The sequence below is a fragment of the Epinephelus lanceolatus genome, chromosome 15 (assembly GCF_041903045.1).
Source record: "Epinephelus lanceolatus isolate andai-2023 chromosome 15, ASM4190304v1, whole genome shotgun sequence".
Classification (NCBI taxonomy): domain Eukaryota; kingdom Metazoa; phylum Chordata; class Actinopteri; order Perciformes; family Serranidae; genus Epinephelus; species Epinephelus lanceolatus.
The window spans coordinates 39930513-39952832 of record NC_135748.1 but is presented as its reverse complement, the minus strand read 5'-3'; the positions used below and the strand labels follow the sequence as shown (position 1 = coordinate 39952832).

General features: G+C 42.5%; 1 protein-coding gene across 1 annotated transcript in view; it reads right to left on the bottom strand.

Annotated features, from left to right (window-relative positions):
- The window catches only part of scfd1 (sec1 family domain containing 1), a 45664-nt gene extending 23846 nt beyond the window's left edge, over positions 1–21818 (bottom strand). Inside the window, exons 1-16 of the mRNA XM_033643618.2 lie at positions 21707–21818; positions 18608–18678; positions 18090–18178; positions 17193–17283; positions 16850–16972; positions 15734–15821; positions 15318–15407; positions 14048–14103; positions 13340–13425; positions 13128–13227; positions 8763–8902; positions 8318–8408; positions 4889–4962; positions 3086–3167; positions 2453–2549; positions 1255–1325 (exon numbers count right to left, since the gene is read on the bottom strand). Of these exons, the coding sequence (XP_033499509.1) occupies positions 1255–1325; positions 2453–2549; positions 3086–3167; positions 4889–4962; positions 8318–8408; positions 8763–8902; positions 13128–13227; positions 13340–13425; positions 14048–14103; positions 15318–15407; positions 15734–15821; positions 16850–16972; positions 17193–17283; positions 18090–18178; positions 18608–18678; positions 21707–21737 (1380 nt within the window). The 5' untranslated portion in view covers positions 21738–21818. The remainder of the gene's footprint in view (positions 1–1254; positions 1326–2452; positions 2550–3085; positions 3168–4888; positions 4963–8317; positions 8409–8762; positions 8903–13127; positions 13228–13339; positions 13426–14047; positions 14104–15317; positions 15408–15733; positions 15822–16849; positions 16973–17192; positions 17284–18089; positions 18179–18607; positions 18679–21706) is intronic.
- Between the last annotated feature and the right edge of the window lie 502 nt (positions 21819–22320).

Here is a 22320-nt window from a genome sequence, read left to right as displayed (position 1 = left end):
TAATGTAGCACAGTGTTAACAATGTTACTGATACTATTCTTTCTCACACCTTCAACTCAAACCACCAATATATATCATTTAATCATTACAGTCATATCAGAAACATGCAGGAGACTAGTCCACTGATGGACCGTAATGACGACTTTTGGTCAACTAGGAAAATACTTAGTCGGGGGCAGCCCTAGGAAAAACAGCCCGAGATGAGGTACACTCCAGTATGTAGAGAAGGCTGTGCATTTACGTTGGCCATATATTAAATTAGCTACAGCAACATACCTTCGCTGTGATAATGTAAAAATCCACTTCAACTTAAGCGACCCCTGAACTGTGTGTTGTTGTGTCGTCATGTTAAAAGGTGAACTTTTGCCGAACGTCCATTACTGATGTGACTTAACTCTCAGAGAACAATTGAGACATCAGAGCCAAGTGTGACGTTCTGGTTAAGCTGGTGCAGGGGCGGTTTGGTGACTCACGCTGGTCTGTGGTCCCAGTTCACTTCACTCAGCGTCAAATACGATGACAGTTCCAATAATACACTTCTGAGGTCAGACCGTCCACATCCATCACAGCAGCGGTTTGGACGCACTCGCATTTTGGTGAATACAAAGAGGAACTGATTTAAAATAAAAACACGTTTCTTAACATGGAAAATATTTGTTGTTCTGCGTTCTCAAAGAGCCAGACTTTACTCATGGATATTATTAGTTACACTTAGCTTGTTGTCAAAGACTTCATTGTTATGGCTGCACAAAAAACCCGAAACACTCTGCAGCTCTTTCACAGAATATGTTGAGGTCGGATACACATGGGAACAACTTTCTCTACGTAATGTGTCAGCACTTCACAGCTTCAAAGATTTGTTGGAGAAGGTCGTGCTTATGTGTAACTCCAGAGGGCTTCAAGGGCTAAAAGCTATTTGTCATAAATCCTGCTAGTAGCCATGCGCTGAAAAGGTTCAAGAACTTTTTGAGATGGATGTCTTTAAGACTGTACGCACTGAAGAAGCTGTGATTTTGTAGTTTTTACGCTTTGTTTTTTTTTCAAAATCGAATCTGTCGCTGTTTCTAATTTTACATCGTCTTGTTTTTAATAATTTGCACCAAAAGTTGTGGTTCAACCTGTTTATGGACTGTTTTGTTCAAATTACTGTTTTTTTGTTGTTGTTTTTGTCTGTAACACATTTTATAATGTTGGCTTGTTATTGTAGTTATCTCTGTGTGTGTGTGTGAGTGTGTGTGTGTGTGTGTGTGTTACCTCTGAAGGAGCCTGTGGAGCAGTGATGTAATAGATGAGGAAAAGTCTCATTTTGTCTTCTGGGGTCCCGGCTGATGAACACAAACATTTACACACACTTTAGTTTGTCTTATATTTTACTGTAACACACAACCTGCTCTGCCTCAACGAGCCTCAAGCTCCTCAACTGCATTTATGATTTGCAACCAGAATTTCCCATTTTGCCGGTCCAGTCCAGTGTATGAATTCAAACCTGCTTGATTTTTTGCATACCGGCTTAACCAACCTTTGTCATTATGACAAATTCTGACAGTGTGTTTGTTCATAAAGAAACGTATAGAGACCAAAGTGTATGACCGGCTGTGAACCGAGCACAGCAACATGGAGATGAAATTTCAGTAGAGGTGGGAAAGGCAGAGCAATTCAAGCTATGTTTGTTTACTTGAAAGTTTATGTGTTTTTTGGGGTGACAAGAGAAGACATGGCAGAGTTAGTCTCTCAAGAAAACTAAAATGGCACCAATTTGGCAACATTTTGGATTCGAAGCTGATGAAAGACATGGCCTAGAGCTTAAGTTTTGTCATGTGTTTATATTAACTCCTGTCGCTTGCTTTGAAAGAGCTGCAATAAATGCGTAACGACTGAATCATGAAGTTGAAATAAAGAGAATTATCCACACAATGCCGCCTTATTTCACTACAACCTACATCAAGTGAAGGCTGGCTGGAGACAGATCGCCAGGGAGCTGAAAGTGTCTGGTAAATGACCATCGCTAATAACAAGCTAGGCTACTTGCTGTTGGCTTCATTATGTGTCATTTATAAGACGTGTTTTCTTTTTTATAAAGTAAAGTTACAAGCTTAGGAAGATAGCAAGTAAGCTACTCGCCGATCTTTTGAGTGGTTACCATATCCTAAAAGAATTCGAGCTTCAGACTATCACATAGTATCACATACCATCAGAGCTCTCTGTCCACACTGAATCTATTAAATATGCACTTTTGTCAAATCGTGTAAAAAAAATCCACGTAAATATCAGCTGGGCACTCGAGATCAGTGTCATTATGTTACTCTCAGGAGCAGCTGCAGAGTGGAGTGCAGCACCCACTGAGGTGGTAACATTCGGTATATCGGTCAGGGTTAGTGTTTGGCTTAATAGCAGAATGCCTTTTGATAACCATGAAGTGCAACTGTGTATGTGTATCTGTGTGTGTTCATACCGTCTGGGTCAGTGATGATGTCCAGCAGCGATTTGTCTAAAGTCGACTTGCTCATCAGTTTTTCTTCATATTCAAAGTAAACATCCAGTTTACGACTCTGAGGACACAAACAGACAGAATCAAGTTATGTGTACTGATACATACTAGTACTAATAGGTATGTACTCCTTTTGCACTGATCTTCACACATTAGCACGCTAACTTTGAATCTTAAATGTTAACTTTGACATTAGCATGTCTGCTGATACACTGGAGTTAGGAACTGGTTTTGCTCCATTTTGTCCGTGTCCATAAACTCTCAAAAAACATGCACAAATATGTACGAAATGAATGCAGAGTACAGACATAAAGCTCTGTTTGTGTCCGTATACGAATCTAACGTTGAGCATATACGAGCCTTAAAGGTAAAAATCCAAGAATAGAAAATTTTACATTTATTCAACATTTTGTTCCGCATGGACGTGTTTATTTACATAAACTAAAAACTGTGTTGAGTTTGAAACTAAATAAAACCCAACTTTGAAAACAGAAAAACTAACCACAAACATCGCTCTTTCATTCAGTTTGTTTTGACAACGCTAGCATCAAGTGTCAGAGTCATTTCATTGGTTTGGAGAGTGACTGCGGTTTGTACCTTGATGTGGTCGAGGACGGCTGTGGCGACGTTGGTGTGCAGGTCGATCAGCCTTTTCTTCTCCAGCAGCTCGGGCAGAGAGCTGCAGCACACACACACACACACACACACACACACACACACACACACACACACAAAAGCACATTTTGAAAAGGAAACTCAATCTGCTACACTTTACACTTGAGTATCTCACACTGCGATCTGTGGAAAAAGACGATAATTACACAACTAACAGACCTCCTCAAACACTCAACACTTCTCCAGCTGTCCCTTTCACCCAGAAACAAACATCCCTGTCAATCTCATTCTACAGTCCAGCTGAGCTGTGGAGCAGACAGCAGGTTGTTTTGGTTGAGTTTCGAACACAGTTTCATGGTTACAGATGGAAAACAACCACAGGGCTGTGGTGGAAATCACAACCAAAAATTTAATCACATGTTCCCTGGCTCCAGGCTCATCTGTCCTCTGGTGTTTTGGAAATTCTGTCTTCAGAAGTTACTGAGAAACCTGCTTACAGGCAACCAGAGTTATTCACTGAACAGAAGCAGAAACAGAACTTCTCAGGAACGCTGCGATTTGATCGAACAGATGGGTGTTCTGGGCTTTCCTGAAGGGCACCTCAGTGGAAATGGCTCTTCCAGGAAAGTTATTAAGTCTGTGGTCATTTTAAAACTAAATGAGCAGCAGACAGAGATATGGAATGGAAAGTAGAAACAGATGTCCAAACAGATTAAGGCAGACAATTTATCCTGATGCAGAAGTGTTGGTCCATTCTCTTATTCCAAGTCACTTGTCTACATCAGCGTCAGAGACAGTGGAGCCATGAGACATGAGTACTACATACAATTTTTATTGTTCTTGGGTGGACTGCACTTATATGAATGCTGTATGCAACACTATGGGCTCTAGTTTCGCAGACCGGGCGCGGCAGAGGCGCAATGCACCTGCGCTTCGCCAGCTGGGTGTGGCCAGGTGGATTTTGCAAGTTTGGCACACCGTGCAGCTGGCGCAGCTACTCCTCTTTCCCACCTCCGTCCCTCCTACCGGCGCAAGTCGGAAAGAGGGAGGAGAGAAGGTGTGGAGTGGGTTTCACACACATCACACCAATCAAACGAGCCCCTCTCCTCGCCCTTAAATGCGCCGCGCGAAGGCGTAATGAGAGTTTACTCAATTCACCATGGCAGAAGAGAGCAGCAGCGTCAGACGGCCAAACTTCTCCCAGGAGGAAACTGATGTTTTGGTCCGGGAGGTCCAAGCTCGCAGTGTCCGAATATACAGAACTGCGAGCAGACCTCCACGGGCTGATGATGCAAAGGTAGCCTGGGAGGAGGTCACCACAATTGTAAATCAATGTTGCGTTTCTCTCGTGCGCACGCGCGCTCTCTCTTTCTCTCTCGCAGTCTCACTCTGTTTCTTTTCTTTTGACTTTTCTAAGATGACAGATGCTGAATATATACTCCCTATTTGATGCTGTGGCTGTTTGTGGTTGGCTGAGAGGGATGTGAACTCATTTGTGTTAATCAAATCAGGTTGGGTTTCCATTACGCGTGCCAAATGTGTTGCGCAGCTTGAAACTAGCTCTGCGCGGGGTTCGCCACCCTGCGCCACCTGCGCTGTGCCGGGAAACTAGAGCCCAAAAAGTGATCGGTTTGAGTCATATAGTATAATTTCGGAAATGTAATTTGAAGATACATCAATAAACTAGTTTGTTTAGAACTGTAAGCAGCATATCCAGTGAAAGCTGAGACAATATTGGTTAATGAAGATCACTGTAGATTCAGTGTGTTCAGTGTGTTCAGTTACCTGACAGCAGAGGTGAGCTTGGCTGTGTTGTCTGACAGCATGCTGATGGCTCCTTCATCCTCCCCCTCTAAACCCTGCAGACACACAGATCAATGAACAATAACCAAACATGACTACACTGGGATCAACTGGAACCAGTTAGACCTGAACACTGTGGTGGGATCCAGTCACCTCAGATATTAACTCCACATCTCTTCATTATTATCTGTGCCAGGCGTAAGAGTGGAGGGAATTGTGTGAGTGTGAATGTGAATGTGTGTGTTTCGGTCTGTCAACAGCAAATCTTTCGAACTACTGGACCAATCAGCCTCATATGCTATTGCCTGTTTTGTACCATCAATGACTTCTGACTCCTCATAACTGGCCAGTAGGGGCCCAAAGTTTTCCAATACTCATCTCGGCTAAAAACAGCAAGCCTTGCGGCCTGCTGCAGGACACATTTTGGCCTTCATCGTGGCTAAAAAAACTGACATCCACAGAAAACCGTGCTCTCATTTTGAAATGAAGCCTCTGCAGATTAATTCCATACCCGATATGTTAAGACCCACTGAAGATATGCACGATACGAATTGATATGCCTTGTATGCTGAGTTCCACAAGGGTGAGTGCTAGGTCCAAAGTTATTTATTATCTACATCAATGACATATGTAAAATATCACAAATCCTCAAATTCATCCTTTTTGCAGATGACACAAACATTATTGGTTCAGGTGAAGATTTACAGGAAATATTGGACATTATCACCTCAGAATTCAGCAAAATAAAACACTGGTTTGACAAAAATAAGTTATGTCTAAACTTCAACAAAACAAAATTCATGATATTTGGTAACAGTGAAATAAATCAACAAGCACGGGTACAGATAGAGGGTGTTGAAACAGAAAGAGTATATGAAACAAAATTCCTTGGGGTGATAATAGACGACAAAATTTCCTGGAAATCTCACATTACATACATCTGCACTAAATTATTGAGAAGCATTTCTGTCATGGCCAAAGCACGTCACTTCCTGGACAACAAGTCATTCCACATCCTGTTCGGTTCACTGATCTTACCATACTTAACTTACTGCACAGAGGTTTGGGCAATACATATAAAAGTTCACTACAACCAATATTCATACTGCAAAAACGAGCAATCAGAATAATTCACAAGGTGGACTTTCTAGAACACACTAATCCACTATTTCATAAATCTAAAATATTCAAATTTCATGACATTGTTGAATTTCAAACAGCACAATTTATGTACAAAATTAGGAATAAACCAGCACCAACCCACTTACAAAACATCTTTTATGAAAGAGAGGGAGGGTATAATTTAAGAGGAAAGTTAAATTTCAAAACTTGCAAGTACCGAACAACTGTGAAAAGATTTTGTATGACAATCAACGGAGTAAGATCATGGAACAGACTGAATGTGGACCTTCAACAATGTCCAGATATCACCCAGTTTAAAAAGAAATACAAACATATCATTTTTACAAAGTACGGGGAAGAAAGGGTTTAACTCCAAGGGTATGTAGAGATATACAGATATAGACATGTATATCGTAATTGCATTTATATCATTTATTACATTTATATAAAAAAAAAGTACATATTGTGACTGTATGACTAACTATTTATAGATAAGTATTATATTACATAACTGTATAATATATGTTATAATATTATATTATGTATTATATAATATATATATATATATATATTATATTGTAATATTATATAATATTTTCTTACTTTTCTTTCTTATTATATTTATACGTAATTGTATTCATTCATTCATCTTCTAACCGCTTCATCCTCTTGAGGATCGCGGGGGGGCTGGAGCCTGTCCCAGCTGACATTGGGTGAGAGGCAGGGTTCACCCTGGACAGGTCGCCAGACTATCACAGGGCTGACACATAGAGACAGACAACCATTCACACTCACATTCACACCTACGGACAATTTAGAGTTATCAATTAACCTGCATGTCTTTGGACTGTGGGAGGAAGCCGGAGTGCCCGGAGAGAACCCACGCTGACACAGGGAGAACATGCAAACTCCACACAGAAGGGCTCCCTCACCCGGGATCGAACCGGCAACCCTCTTGGTGTGAGGCGACAGTGCTAACCACCACACCACCGTGCCGCCCATATCTTCTAATTCATAACACAATTATGTTATATATACACTATTACTATACTAAGGTATGTATGTATGTGTATATATATATATATATATATATATATATATATGTATATCTTAATATTGAAAGGAAAGGAAATATACCCACTTATGCCATTAAAAGTGCTTATCTGGGTATATTTCGTTTCCTTTCAATATTAAGATTATTTAGAAAAGTGTTTGAAGCATTTTTGGGGTTTTTTAATTGATTATTTAGTTTTTTGAAGTGACTGTACGCGATGCAACTGCAACAGTGCGCAGCAACGGTTGACAATTCTCATTAAATAGGAGAATACAGTCATTAAGTTAAATAAATTCATATTTAACTTTATCCTTTCAATCAAAATATAATGAATATAGCTTAATACCACGCTAGAAACCCCAATTAAACTATTTTAATGTCTGCAGCATTTACAGCCTACATGTTGTTATGGGAGGTTTATTTAAAAAAAAAAAAAAAAAAAAAAAATCTGGCTTTTTTCGGGTTTGGGCATGAGAATTCTGAAAACCTGTCGGGCCAGGCTGGGGCTCCACCCCCTCGGGCCAGGGCCAGGCCCGGGCCCAGATAATAGGCCCGTGCAGGGCACTACCTTGTTGTGCTGTAGCCTACAAAGTTAAAAGTCCAGTTATGAACGACATGGATCAAAGATTTGTGGCTATTTCACAAACAGAGCCTGTCAATCTGCTCTGTGCAATGTGCCACGGCTCCGTCAATCAGCTCAGGGGGCCAGTTGGTCACCTGGTGGAGATCTGCACTTACCTGAGTGCACTTTTCTAGTTACCTTACAGGTCACTGAGAAATGATCTTGTAGATCTTAAACATGAAAACTTAGACACGACCTCAGAAACTTGGACATTACCTCAGACAAGCAGATACAATTTTGTGAACTTGTCTATGACCTCTGTGACCTCGTGACTCAGACAAGATTATCTTGGGGACTTGGATGAGACTTCAGGGACACGCTACCGACAGGACACGTAAAGGACCTTGATGATTAAGAAATGAACTCAGAGATATGACATGGACATTATCTTGTAGAACTGGACATCCCTTCGGGGACTTGAACATGGCCTTGGAGAAGCAGATTTAAATTTTGGGAAGCTGGACTTGAAGATAACTTTGGTGAAGACATGAACTCAGGGACTTGAACCTAAACCCTAAATATGACCTTTGTGACTCAGTAATGACCTCTGACTTGGACTTGACGTGTTGCTAGTTTACCAGAAGACAGCCAGTTGTGTGGGTGAGTGTCTCACCATGATGCTCTTCAGCCGTTTGACCTCATCCTCCTGTGCTCTGTAGGTGTCAAGCTCCTCCTGGACTGACTCTGCCACCTCTGGAAACGGACTGTAACACAACATGATTTCATCATCATTTCATACTTCCTGATCCTACTTGATTCCTGTCACCAGCTGATTGATCGGTGCAACTCTAGATAAAATAGATCTTTATTTATCTTAAGGGAAATTGCTGTGCGGCAGTTTGCAGAGGAAAAGAAGTGCAAGTAAACAAGTTATAAACAAAAGACAATGAGTAGGATGTAAAAACCACGCATACACAGTTACAGAAAAGGTAAAAGGTAAGGTGCAAATCCAAATGAGAGCAGAACTAACTAACCGTCTTGAATTGGATAAAATCTATATTGGCAAAGTGAATACTGATAAGGATCCAATATGTAAAGCCTCCTCCAGAAGAACTAACCTGCCCTTGTGTTTTTGCCAAAACTTGTCCGCACCAGTCAGGTCATAGGTCTTTCTGTTCTTCTTCTTTGGTCTGGCGCCAGCAGGAGATGGCTCGGCCCCCGCCCCCTCCTCCATCACCACCCTGTTCAGCTGGTAGTCCTGGTGGACACAGAGAACACACATACACACATATTCACAAAGATCTGCTGTCAGGTGATCTTTGAAGTTTGGCTTCACTGGTTGTTTTGGCAGGCTGCAGCTCAGCTCTGCCAGTACCTGTAAGGAGCTCATTCATTTTTTTTGTATTATAAATTGTTTTTCCTGTGTTTAATGATCTAAATCAGCTCTTTAAGTCTTTTAAATGCTCTGAATCCAAAGTGAAACCACCAAGAAAAACCAAAGACGTCATCATCTAACTTAAGTTTACAGTCCTAAAATCCTAGACCTGATTCTGAGACACGTAATGAATATAAAACCTGATCCAGTACCAGATGAAGATGAAGCCCTGCTGTGTTAAAGATATCTGGGACGGAGTCCAGACCAAAGACAGCACATCACTACTAATTACACCACAGTGGATCCTGACGGAGGCCGACGGGGAACAGATCCTCAGCAGCAGATCATAATATCGCTGTTGCCATGGAAACAGCAGAGGGATGAGAGGGGAGATTTAGTGTTGGGATCTCATCCCCTGCCGGGTGGTAGACGGCTGTGTTCAGACTCTGACATGTTTATAGGAAAGAAAGGAAGGAGAGGGGGAGAGCGCTGCCATCTGGACCGGCCGTCGCACAGGGAGCTTCAACAGAAACCAGATCAGATTCTGGATCCTGGACAACTGAACAGAGAGGCTTTTTAAAAGATGTTAAAAAAAGAATATTAAAGTGGAGCGACGTTATTTCACCTGTTTCCAAAACAAATGTCTGAAGTGTCATTTTCTTGACTGTGCTGCAGGGACATGTCTCCCTCTGACCTGCTTTAAACTGCTGACGGTCATTTCTAAACTCCTAAAACAAGGAAGTATTCAAACTTCTGTTAAAAAAAGTTCGCTGCCCCAGAGTTTGCTGTTGGCCAGTCAGATGTGTGAGAGGACTCCTTTATATGTCTGAATGGTCTCTGATGCCTTTAGGTTGTAGAAAGTCTTCTTCACAAACAGATGTTATTCAGTACGAGGGACTGTTTTGTACATGGAGAACAAAACACTGTACAATGGTTCAACCACACTGATAACTGAAAGAGACAAAGATCCCTCTGAGCAACAGTTGAGTAAGAGGAGAGGAAATCAGCAGTTACTGGTAAAAGAATCTGGAAGTTTAGCATCAAAATGGAAGTTTAGCATCAAAATGTGTGCAGGAACAGGTTCCTGTTTCACAATAATGTCTCTAACAAGCTGGAACAATACAAACAGAAGGTTAGTCGAGGGGTAGCACTGTTAAAGCATCGGCTGAACATACTATGGACTGACAAATCACAATTTAAACCTCTTCAATCGAACCACTGAATCGACTGCAGAGGACTACCTCAATATTTAGAGCCCAGTTGCTCCTTTGTGGTTCAATAATGATCGAGGGTCACTGAAAACAAATTCAACATCCAAGTTCACACAGTCTCCCCGGTCATGAGAAAGTCAGTATGTGTACATGCACAGTTAAGTCGAGCCACAGTTATAGCTTGATGAGGACATTTAATTGGACTACTGTCCTTGTCCCAGTATACAAGCACATGAGGGGAATCCATTTATTGAGCCAAGTATGTGCGACTCCTCTACGATAGGTGGAGATATGCCCCCTTTCAGCTTGTTAGTATTGGACCTTTTTCCTGTTGACCTATTACGTCACAGACCAAACAATGGACAAACAAGTTAGCTACGGTTAGCTAGCAGCTAACTGCTACCATGGTGGACAACTTTACAGCTCTGTACATTTGGTCCGTCCAAAAAGTCACGGCTCTGGATGTAGATTTCTCCATGTTGTTACCGGCTTCTTCTTCTCTTACACATTTAATGCTATTCAACTTCCGGGTCAAAGCCCGGGGTGGAAACTGTGGAGCATGCTCAGAGCGCCTCGGCCAGTTTGGGTCCAACTGACTGTATACATGCAGGAGGAATTCAACTCCCAAACTCATTATCTGGGTGTGTTAGTCCGACTTTGAGAAGTTAGATTTAGTATGATTTCAGTTGGACCAACATGTTCACGTGGATTCTAAAAGTCTGGTTTTCGTTTGACTGACACAATAAATCTATTTTGTCTAATGTCATGTAAACGTGTGGAGACCGACTCATTTCACTCTTCTTCTTTTCAAATGTCAAGAAAACACCTGCTGTCTGAGTTAAACTGATTTTATCCCTGTTACCAGTTATCATTGAAGGAAAGAAAAAAAACATCAATACAACAACTGATCTTCTCCAAGATTCGCCACCTTAACATGGCGGAGGGGTTTGCGTGCCCATGTGAATCTGGGAGCTGTGTTGTCCAGGGCTAACAGCCCCTGGTAGGGTCTCCCAAGGCCAAGTAGTCCAAGGGGAGGGGCCGGACTAAGTGCAATTCAAGAAGACCTTGATGAAACAGACTTTTCAGACCTTGAGTACCCCTGGACTGGCTCTGGGGGCGTCAAATGTCAACTCTCTGGTGGGGAAGTAGCCGGAGCTGGTGCGGGAGGTGGAGCAGTACCGACTAGATATAGTTGGGCTCACCTCCACATGCAGCACTGGTTCTGGAACCAAACTCCTGGAGAGGAGCTGGACTCTCGCTTGTTCTGGAGTTGCCCAGGGTGAGGGGCACCGGTGAGTGTGGGGATACTCACAAGCCCCCGGCTGAGCACTGCTGTGTTGGGTTCTCCCCGGAGAAGGAGAGGGTCGCCTCGATGTGACTTCGATCACTAAGAGAAGGTCTCTTACTGTTGTTTGTGCGTACACACTGAACAGCAGCGTGGAGTACCCGGCCTTCTTAGAGTCTCTGGGTGGTGTCTTGGAAGGCGTGCCAGCTAGGGACTCTATAGTTCTTCTGGGGGACTTCAAAGGTCACATGGGCAATGATGGAGAAACCTGGAGGGGGGTGACTGGGAGGAACAGCCTGCCTGACCTGAACCTGAGTAGTAGTTTGTTGTTGGACTTCTGTGCTAGTCATAGACTGGCCATGACGAACACCATGTTCGAGCACAGGGAGGTTCATAAGCGGAGCTGGTACCAGAACACGCTAGGCCAGAGCAGAGCTGTCAACTGATCACCACCTGGTGGTAGGTTGGATCAGATGGCGGGGGAGGCTGCTGGACAGACCTGGTAAACCCAAACGTGTAGGGTGAACTGGGAACGTCTGGCTGAGGCCCCTGTCCGTGAGGTCTTCGACTCCCACCTCCAGAGGAATTTCTACCGTGGGTCTTTACAGTCACAGATGTCAGATTTCGTCACTACAGCTGGTGTTATAATGTGTCAGGTAGATATTTAATTAACAGGTAGCTGCATATAGATCAGACTTGGTATCAGCAGATATCCAACATTAAATGACTTGGATTGTGGATCCTGATGATGATGTTGTTATCACTTATGTTTTTACAAATTATTAACAGCATTAGTCCTGTGATCATGTAGCGGCCCATCCAGGGTGTACACTGCCTCTCGCACAGTGTCAGGTGGGATCGGCTCCAGCCCCCCCGTGGCCCTGAACAGGATAAGCTGTTAGAGACAACAGACGGACGGATGGATGGAAATATTGGTTTTAAAAGTCCAGACAGTTTGTTCCTTTACAGGAAAATTAATCCTGAAGGATGAATATGACACTAAAGGACTTGTTAAGATGTTTTCATGCTGCATTTGCCAAATTTTGCTCTATCGGTGCCAGTAGCTGTGTGTGTGCGTGTGTGTGTGTGTGTGTGCTGATGACGTGTTACATAACACATCCATGTAACTCTACATTCCAGTGCTGTCAGTATTAACCTCAGCACCTCAGTAGCTGACAGCACTCTGGCTCTATGTGAATATGTGTGGGTGTGTGTGTGTGTGTGTGTGTACACCTTTGGGGATCCCTGAGACACACACATGCTGCTATTCTGGGGTGGAAACTGTGGAGCATGCTCAGAGCGCCTCAGCCAGTTTGGGTCTGATTGGCTGTATACATGCAGGAGGAATTCAACTCCCAGTCGCATTATGTGGTGTGTTAGTCTGACTCTGAGAAATTTAACATGATTTCAGTCGGACTAACATGTTTACATGGATTTCAAAAGTCTGGTTTTCGTCAGACTGTCTCAATAAATCGATTTTATGTTTTAAATACCAATATAATAGCCTACATTTAAACAGCAGCACAACACTTCAAATTCAATAACTTGTTCTCTTACACATCAACACAAAATGTGCATGAGCTCATTCTGAGACAGATGATTGACAGCTCACCAGGACATCATGGATAAGCGCCTGATAGGTCCAGGTGTGATGGAGGGGCGTGGCCATGTCCGAGTTACGATCTGCCAGGACGAACAGAGGCCTCTGGAAACTGGAGAAGAGAAAGGATCACTACAGCACTGCATTGTGGGAAGTGGAATTTCCCATGACCTCACACTGTTTCAGTTTTATCCTTCATGACAGACAGTTAACACGTCGTTTACCTGAACTGTCCGGTGGCCATGTTGTCTCCAGTGAAGAGGCTGTTTCTGGCGTCCCGCAGGTTCTCACGCAGCTTCTTATCCAACTTCTACAACACAAACACACAAACACTTCAGACTTCTTCCAACACAAAGGGTTTTAACCCTAAAACTGTTGCATCACTGCATGAGCAGATTTGATTATTGGAATGATCCATAGATCCTATACTTCCATCATAATGTTTTAGGCCCTTAAACACTTTATTTATTACATATTTGCTACATAACTTGACGCACAGTGCTGAGCATCTCATATTGATCTTCAGCTTTCAGATGATGTAAACGACTTCTATGAGGCATCTACTGCTGACCTGCTGTCTTCCCATTAAGTTCCCCTGACAGTTCAACTCTGTCCACAGAAACCTAAAATCACTCAGAGATATTAAAGACAAAGCTACTGTGTTATAAAAGGGACATAAATACCCTCATGTCTACCAACCCTACACTAGTAAGAGCAATAAGTCATCTCGTAAAATGTTGAGAAAACAGTAGCTGATTAGATTTCCCAACAAAAATTGTTTGTTCACTTTGTGAAGACAATTTTGTAGCTGTTGAGACTTTTGGATGAAACCAAGGGTGTTAAAACTACAAACATGTCCGCTTGTATCACACATGAACAGTTCAATTTAAAATAATCGAAAGAAGTTTTCATGAACTTCAGAGTGAACTCACCACTGCGACCATCTCTGCTGCGTTTCCCCGGGGACAGCGAATGATCGGCACGGCACCTGATCAACAACAAAAACAACAACAGCAACAACACAAACTTTAAAAACAGCCTCATCCTGTTACACACATGAAAATATTACAGACAACAAAACAACCTGAAGGACTTCTGCGTGTTTTATTATCCATAAACTAAATGACAGATTATTTTTTTAATCAGTCTGATCACTGTGACAGAGAGCTACTGAAGATGTAAGGGAACACTTCCACCTCGTGGACAGAAACAGAATCACACTGAGAAACTGATTAGATCAGGATTAAAAATAATCTGTTACTAAGAAAGAGACACGTTCAATTCTGCCACAGTTTATTCCACACTACTGAAGCTGCTCCTCTTTTTGGAATCAGTGCAGAGTCTGTAATAATTTTGCTTTCAGAGATTGGAGACTGCCCTGTGCTCCAGGCTCAACAGACGAGAGTCTCTTTTTAGACAAATGCATTTTGTAAGAAACAGTCGAGGTGATTTAAAGCGAGCCAGGTGAGCGTACTTGTTTAAAGTTAGTAACCAATACAAACTTCACACAGCCACAGGTCAGGACAGAATAACCTTATTTGGGTACGTGAAGTTACTCACAAGGGAATATTGTTTGGGTTAAATGCAAGGACACCCTCAGAATCTCTGGTCAGCATACACAGTGTTACACTCTTTGATGGATCACACACAGTATTTAATGAAGACTCGATCGAGGAGAATCACAGCTCAACACACAGTCTCCTGAGGTCTTTGATACAATATCATAACAACAACATCTTATTAAAAATTATAACAGTATTATCGTGAACAATATATGTGAAAGAGTGTCACGTCTCTCTTTTGATCTCCTTCTTCTACATATATATTCTATTCTTTGTGTCAGTGGCGGGGGGCATACGAAAACGCTGAAGTACATTCTGCAGTTCAAGCAACAGCCTGCAAAATTGGAGCTAAGCGATGAGCAGCGAGATCTGAGCGCTGTTAAGATGGAGGCAAGTTTACCACAGTCCATTTACACCTACAACCCACACTGTTATGATACATAGCTGGATGAAAATTGGCAAAGTATCACTTTAAAATAAACAAAAGTATCTGCCAACAGAGCAGGAACATTTCCACCCCCTTAGATTTTTTAAAACCAGTAAAAATATCTAGTTTCATCTTAAAACAGACTAAAAACAAGCACATTTGTCTGGACATGTTAAATCCACACTGCAGGTATCAGAGGAGCTGCAGACTCACCCAGAGTGACGAAGAAACAGAAGAGACTGTCCACGATGGTGTCCATGATGGCCTCCATGTCTGTGTCCTGGATGTCTGCTCTGTTGATGGCTGCAGGTGAGACACACATTTAATTCAATTCATGTCATGACCAGATCTTAGAGCACTGACTAGATACACTAACTCTTTTTTTTAGTAATTTGGATTAAAAATGACCAATCACAAGCCTCCAGGACTTGTAAAGAAAAGGTCATGTGACTCAGGTGTAGCTTGTTTATTGGACGGAGTTGTGGTGATGTTTGCAAAGCATTATAGACCGACTGTCACTTCTTCTACGAGAATAAAAACAAGTTATGAAGAGAGACAATTTGTTTCGTTGTGTTGGGCTTTTTAGTGCACCTCCCTTTACCAATAATTTGTGTGTGTGTGTTTGTTACCGTGGTAGGAGATGAGCTCCTTGTTTTGATGGCAGAGGGTGAACATGTCGTCTTCCAGAGTGATGAAGTTCAGGTACTGATCATAAACCTGAGACACACACACCACAGAGTCATCACACAGCATTCCTGACACTGACACTGCACTGTCTCAGAGTGGGGGTGGACACAATAATGGAAACACCTGACTAATAACTTCAAAATAAAAACTCTACAGAAACCCTTCTGTGATCCAGCTGTGCATCGTTTCTGCAGCTGGACAGAGGATGGAGAGGACAAACAAACAACTCTATCACTGCCGTCTTCAGTGTGACAAAATCAGAGGTGAATTTATCTGCCCATCAGAATAATGCTACAGTATCTGCATCTCTCTTGGCCCACTGTATCGTTCTACTTAACTGGAAATCAACGATGATGAGCATCAGAGTGGGAGATATTAACTGTAACCCTGCACCTTTTCCTCTCAATTGGAAATAAAAAAATAATCACACAACACTATACTAATTTACAAAAGAGATTAAATAACAGAATAATCGGATATGTAATTCTAAATTTTCCCTTCCTTTCTAAATCAAAGGAGCTCTAGTGCTTCACACAGTAGTATTAATTTACACTTGTTTCAAGTTTTCAGCTGCATTTATTAAAATAAAATTATTCCTGGCAGGTAACATTCACTCCCTCCAGGACTTGTTTTTGGGACTGCTGCAGTCAGTCACAAGTGTCGCAATGACATTCTGGGGACAACGGAAAACGAGGGATCACCGACGATCAGCTGCTGCTGTTAGACGCAGCACTAGAGGACCATCTCTGTGAGCTCCTCTCCTCCTGCTCTCTCTGCCCAGTTAGCACGAGCTAACACATCACGTGTTCTCATTACTGCTCATCATATTTAGCTGCTTGGGCAGAAGCTCCACAGCAGTAGCCTCATGATAAACAGAGAGAGAGCGGCTGAGCAAGTCAACATGAAAGTTGCAGTGATTGGACAAAATTGCAAAGTCGCGCAGAATTCACGAAACTTGAATCTAATCAATTCCAATGTTGCTACTAAGTAGAATCATACACAGTGTAATGTAATAAAAACAAATAAGACTATAGAAGGATAAGAGTAACCATGGTAACCTTGGTGACTTGGTTGACAGCGTTAGCAGCCAGAGCGGCGCTGGCGATGTCCTCCAGTTTACTTCTGCTGATGGCAGAGATGAAGTTCAGGTAGTACGACTCATACAGCTGGTTCCTCAGGTCCTACACACACACACACACACACACACACACACACACACACACACACACACAAATCATTACCTCTATTGATTATAAATTAGCTTGACAGAATGAATGCTAACATGCTAAACAGCGTGCTGATGCTGATGTGCAGCTGGAAAGCAGAGATCCAAAAAGAGAGGTGATCATTTATTTTGACGGCTGTGTGTGTGTGTGTGTGTGTGTGTGCGTGTGTGTCTACCTGACATATCCTGTCAATGTTCTCCTCTGTGGGCATGATGAAGTAGACGGCGGGGACATCTGGGATCGGATCTCTGTCCGAGTGAAGCAGACTGAAACACACACACACACACACACACACACACACACACACACACAAGCTCATTTTAACACGCTTCTTTAATGACAGCTGTAAATGACATTTTTTTTTCAGGAGCTGTTGAACGGTTAAAACTAGGGCTGTTAATCATTTTAAAATACCCAGTAGCGATTAATCAGATAACTGTCCATAGTTAACTTGCAATTATTTTATAATTACTCACACACTTTTTTATCTGTTGTAAATGTACCTCTAAGGGATATTTTTCAAGTTTTTAATACTCTCATCAACATGGGAGTGGACAAATTTACTTGCTTTATGCAAATGTATGTTTATTATTATTGCAAAAATCCCAAACCATGACAAATACTGTCCAGAATATTCTCCAGAATAACCTTAAACACACTGCATGCTTAAAAAATATGCTGAAAGCAAACCACGGCAAACTCAAGCCCAACAAGCAGCGACAGATGAACATATTGACCATATTTAACATTACTCAGTAATACTAACACAGTGTAGTGTCCAACTTTACACTTGTAAAGGTTAACTAAACATCCTGTTTTATTTAAGCAGCTTGACTCTAGTAACTCAATTCATGTTGACAGTAACTGCAAATAACTTTGGTCTTGTTGAGAGAACCATCTGTCAGAGCTTTGACGCTGAACTTGCCGCTCAAAAGACCTCTTTCTTTATCTATTTCTGCTACTGCTGCATTGCTTCCTGATTTCCCAAACTACGGGGTGGGCTGAGGGTCATCATTACAGAATGCACATGCATTAGGTGCCTTGTTTTTTTGCAGACGTGTGTGTCTCTTACAGGTGCAGCGTGATGCCCATGTCTCTCAGCTCTTTGACAGACAGCAGAGGGGAGATGATGTCTTGGCCGAACCTGTCGTATATCAACACCTGCACACACAGAGACAGAAGGACAGAGGACACATGATACAACAAATCCCGTAATTTCATTTTAAACATAGACAGAGACAGAAACCTGACAGAGTAAACAGCTGCAATGTTTGGTTGCAATGGTTCAGGGACATCACAAAATGTTAGAGATGGTTTATCAAAGTTTATGGAGACCAATGTATTTTTTTTCTGACTCTGTTTGGCATGTTGGAGACAAACCTATCTAGAGCCAGTGTTTGATTTGACAGTTCTGGGCCTCTGTAGAAACATGGCAGTGCAACAACTCTCCGTAGACGAGCACCTGCTCCCTGTGTAGATATGAACAGCTCATTCTATTCGCTCTTACCTGAAGAGTTTAATTACATAATATGTAACATGTATTTTATTTAACTTGACAGTTATTATGAGTGTGTTGTTGCAGTGTGTTACCTTCCATACTGGCTCAGCTGCTGTGTTCTTCAGAGGAGGAGCGTTGAAGTTCAGCATTCGCTTCAGAGCGACTGCAGGGACAAACAAACACAAACTGTTTACAGCCAGAGAAACAAACAACATGTAGGTGAAGAACTATTCATTTAATATCCTGTGTATTTCTCTGCTGAGGTTGGATGTTCTGTTCTGTCATATTTTGGGTTTTAGGTTTCTTCACATTCTAGATGCAGAGACCACCAGAAAGCCCCAAATTCCCTTTGTGGTTTGCTGTTTGTTGGTAATTCAGTGACCATCTCTGAAGTACAGGTCCTGCATTATTACCTGATGTCATGGTTGAATCTGACAGACAGGCTCTGTGTCAAGATCCAGTTTCATTAGTGTCCAGAAAGCAAGTTGTTGCTCTGAGGGTCCCAAAAACAACATTTTTAAAAAATTGTCCCAATGGTTGAATAAAAGTTCCCTCTGCTCCCCAACCCTATGTTCCCTCACAGGACTGTTTCCAACAATGAGGGAACACAGGGCCAAGGGAACATAGAGCGGTTTCCAACAATGAGGGAACACAGGGCCAAGGGAACATAGAGCGGTTTCCAACAATGAGGGAACACAGGGCCAAGGGAACATAGAGCGGTTTCCAACAATGAGGGAACACAGGGCCAAGGGAACATAGAGCGGTTTCCAACAATGAAGGAACACAGGGCCAAGGGAACATAGAGCGGTTTCCAACAATGAGGGAACACAGGGCCAAGGGAGCACAGCTTTGTTTCCATCAATGAGGGAACACAGGGCCAATGGAACATAGAGCAGTTTCCAACAATGAGGGAACACAGGGCCAAGGGAACATAGAGCGGTTTCCAACAATGAGGGAACACAGGGCCAAGGGAACATAGAGCGGTTTCCAACAATGAGGGAACACAGGGCCAATGGAACATAGAGCAGTTTCCAACAATGAGGGAACACAGGGCCAAGGGAACATAGAGCGGTTTCCAACAATGAGGGAACACAGGGCCAAGGGAACATAGAGCGGTTTCCAACAATGAGGGAACACAGGGCCAAGGGAGCACAGCTTTGTTTCCATCAATGAGGGAACACAGGGCCAAGGGAACATAGAGCTGTTTCCATCAATGAGGGAACACAGGTCCAAGGGAACATAGAGCTGTTTCCAACAATGAGGAAACACAGGTCCAAGGGAACATAGAGCGGTTTCCAACAATGAGGGAACACAGGGCCAAGGGAACATAGAGCGGTTTCCAACAATGAGGGAACACAGGGCCAAGGGAACATAGAGCTGTTTCCATCAATGAGGGAACACAGGGCCAAGGGAACATAGAGCTGTTTCCAACAATGAGGGAACGCAGGGCCAAGGGAACATAGAGCTGTTTCCAACAATGAGGGAACACAGGGCCAAGGGAACATAGAGCTGTTTCCAACAATGAGGGAACACAGCTTTGTTTCCATCAATGAGGGAACACAGGACCAAGGGAACATAGAGCTGTTTCCAACAATGAGGGAACACAGGGCCAAGGGAACATAGAGCAGTTTCCAACAATGAGGGAACACAGGGCCAAGGGAACATAGAGCGGTTTCCAACAATGAGGAAACACAGGGCCAAGGGAACACAGCTTTGTTTCCATCAATGATGGAACACAGGGCCAAGGGAACATAGAGCTGTTTCCATCAATGAGGGAACACAGGGCCAAGGGAACATAGAGCTGTTTCCAACAATGAGGGAACATGGGCTAAGGGAACACAGGACTGTATAACAACGAGGGAACATATGACAGCGTGAACACAGGATTTTTTCCAACAATAGGGGAAAATAGGACTAAGGTAAGATATGGTTTCCAACAATGAATGAACATATAAGTTAGGGAACATAGGCCCTTTCCCAAATTTGAACATGTCTTTGAGGGAACAGGGATATTTCCAGCAGTGAGGGAACACAGGGCTGAGTGACCATAGCAGCTGTTGCCAACAAAGAGGCAACACAGAGCTGTTTCCAGCAATGAGGGAACATAAGACTTAGATAACATATGGTTGTTCCTAACAATGAGGGAACATGTGACTGAGGGAATAGAGGACTGTTTCCAACAGCGTGGGAACACAGGACTGAGGAAACAGGGCTGTTTCCCACAATGAGAGAACATATAACAGGGGACAAATTAAAAAAAAATGTCTTTGAGGGAACATATGGTTCTTACAGTGAGGGAACATAGGGCTGAGGGTTTGCAAGTGAGGACCCCACACTCTGCTCTACATGCTGGTATATTAACCTCTTATTATTATATTAAGCACAGATGTTGTTGATTGTGTTCCTGGTATCACTTGGTATAAGACTGAAACCACATGTTGTGCTGTCACACACCCACATTACAGCAGATCTGTCAAACCTGGGGCGAAAGCAGAAGTATTTGAACCTACTGACAGGTGTGGTTGAATGAAGAGAGAATGTCTCTTCAACATGTCTAAACTTACAAATAATCATCTTTAATCTTTTACTGATTTCACTGAGTAAGAATATCTCCTGACATGTGTTCTCTCTCAGTCACAGTGTGATGTTCTGTGATATCTGTTGTCCTAAAAGTACATCATTCAATTTTAAGTGTAGTGACATCACAATAAAACCTTCACCACATGTTTTAGTGTTTAAATGAGGGATAATTTCGTTTCTACCAGAGACACTGAAGCTCTAAAACACTCACACTAAAGTCACTTTAAGAAACAAAATGATTTCTTCACCGGTAGCAACAGGCTAGCTTCACCTAGCTAGCTAACAGTAGCATTAGAACCTAACAGTACAGCTAGCTAACAAGCTAAGCTGCTAGTTAACTCATTAGTTAACAGCTTGTTGAGTTAATTAATCTGTATATGGGGGAGGACTGTGAGGAGTGTCTGTATCGGTAAGTTAGTCAAATCAGTTTGAGCCCAACTAGCGGCACCTTCGGGACGCAGAGTGGTCAGTTAGCTTGTTAGCAGCCGGACAGTCCTGTATTAACCTCTGCTGTCAGACTCCGGGTCGTTAAACGCTCCTCTGCCGGTTACCGTCGCTGTCCGCCGCTGAAATATAACCGTTAGTAGAGGAATTAAACCAGTTTGACTAACCTGTCTGCTTCTCCCTGACAGAAGCCGCCATGTTGGATGTTGATGGTGGTGACGGAGCGCCCGATGACGTGGCGGCAGCCCGTCAGAGAGGAGGAATGAGAGAAGAGGTCTCACTCCGCAGCTGTTTCCAGAAACCAACAAGGACGTAAAAAGAAAGAGGTCTCACTCTGCCAATGTAGGAGAAGTCAACAGATGCACCAAAATGTTACCAAAGTCTGCTCTTACCCAGGTGAGCTGACAGGTGAATCTCACTTTATCATAAATAATCTATTAACATAAGTAACGCTCCCTAAACACTAATATAAGGCCAGGTGTGGTGCCATGTGCAAAAACTCACGAGCCAGAATTGGAGAAGTGCAACCAAAAAACAGGCTGCAAGAACGTCTGCGGTTACTTACTGTTAGATAAGCTCAAACAAAGTATGATTTAACAGTGTTTTAATGACATTAGAGGAAAATAAATAAATAAATAAATAAATAAATAAAAAATAAAGAGAAATGGCTAAACACTTGTGATGCTGAAAATGTGTCTGCAGCAGTGGTGGGGGAAGTATTCAGATCCTTTACTGAAGTAAAAATATCAAAATCACATTGTAAAAATATTCTGGTACTAGA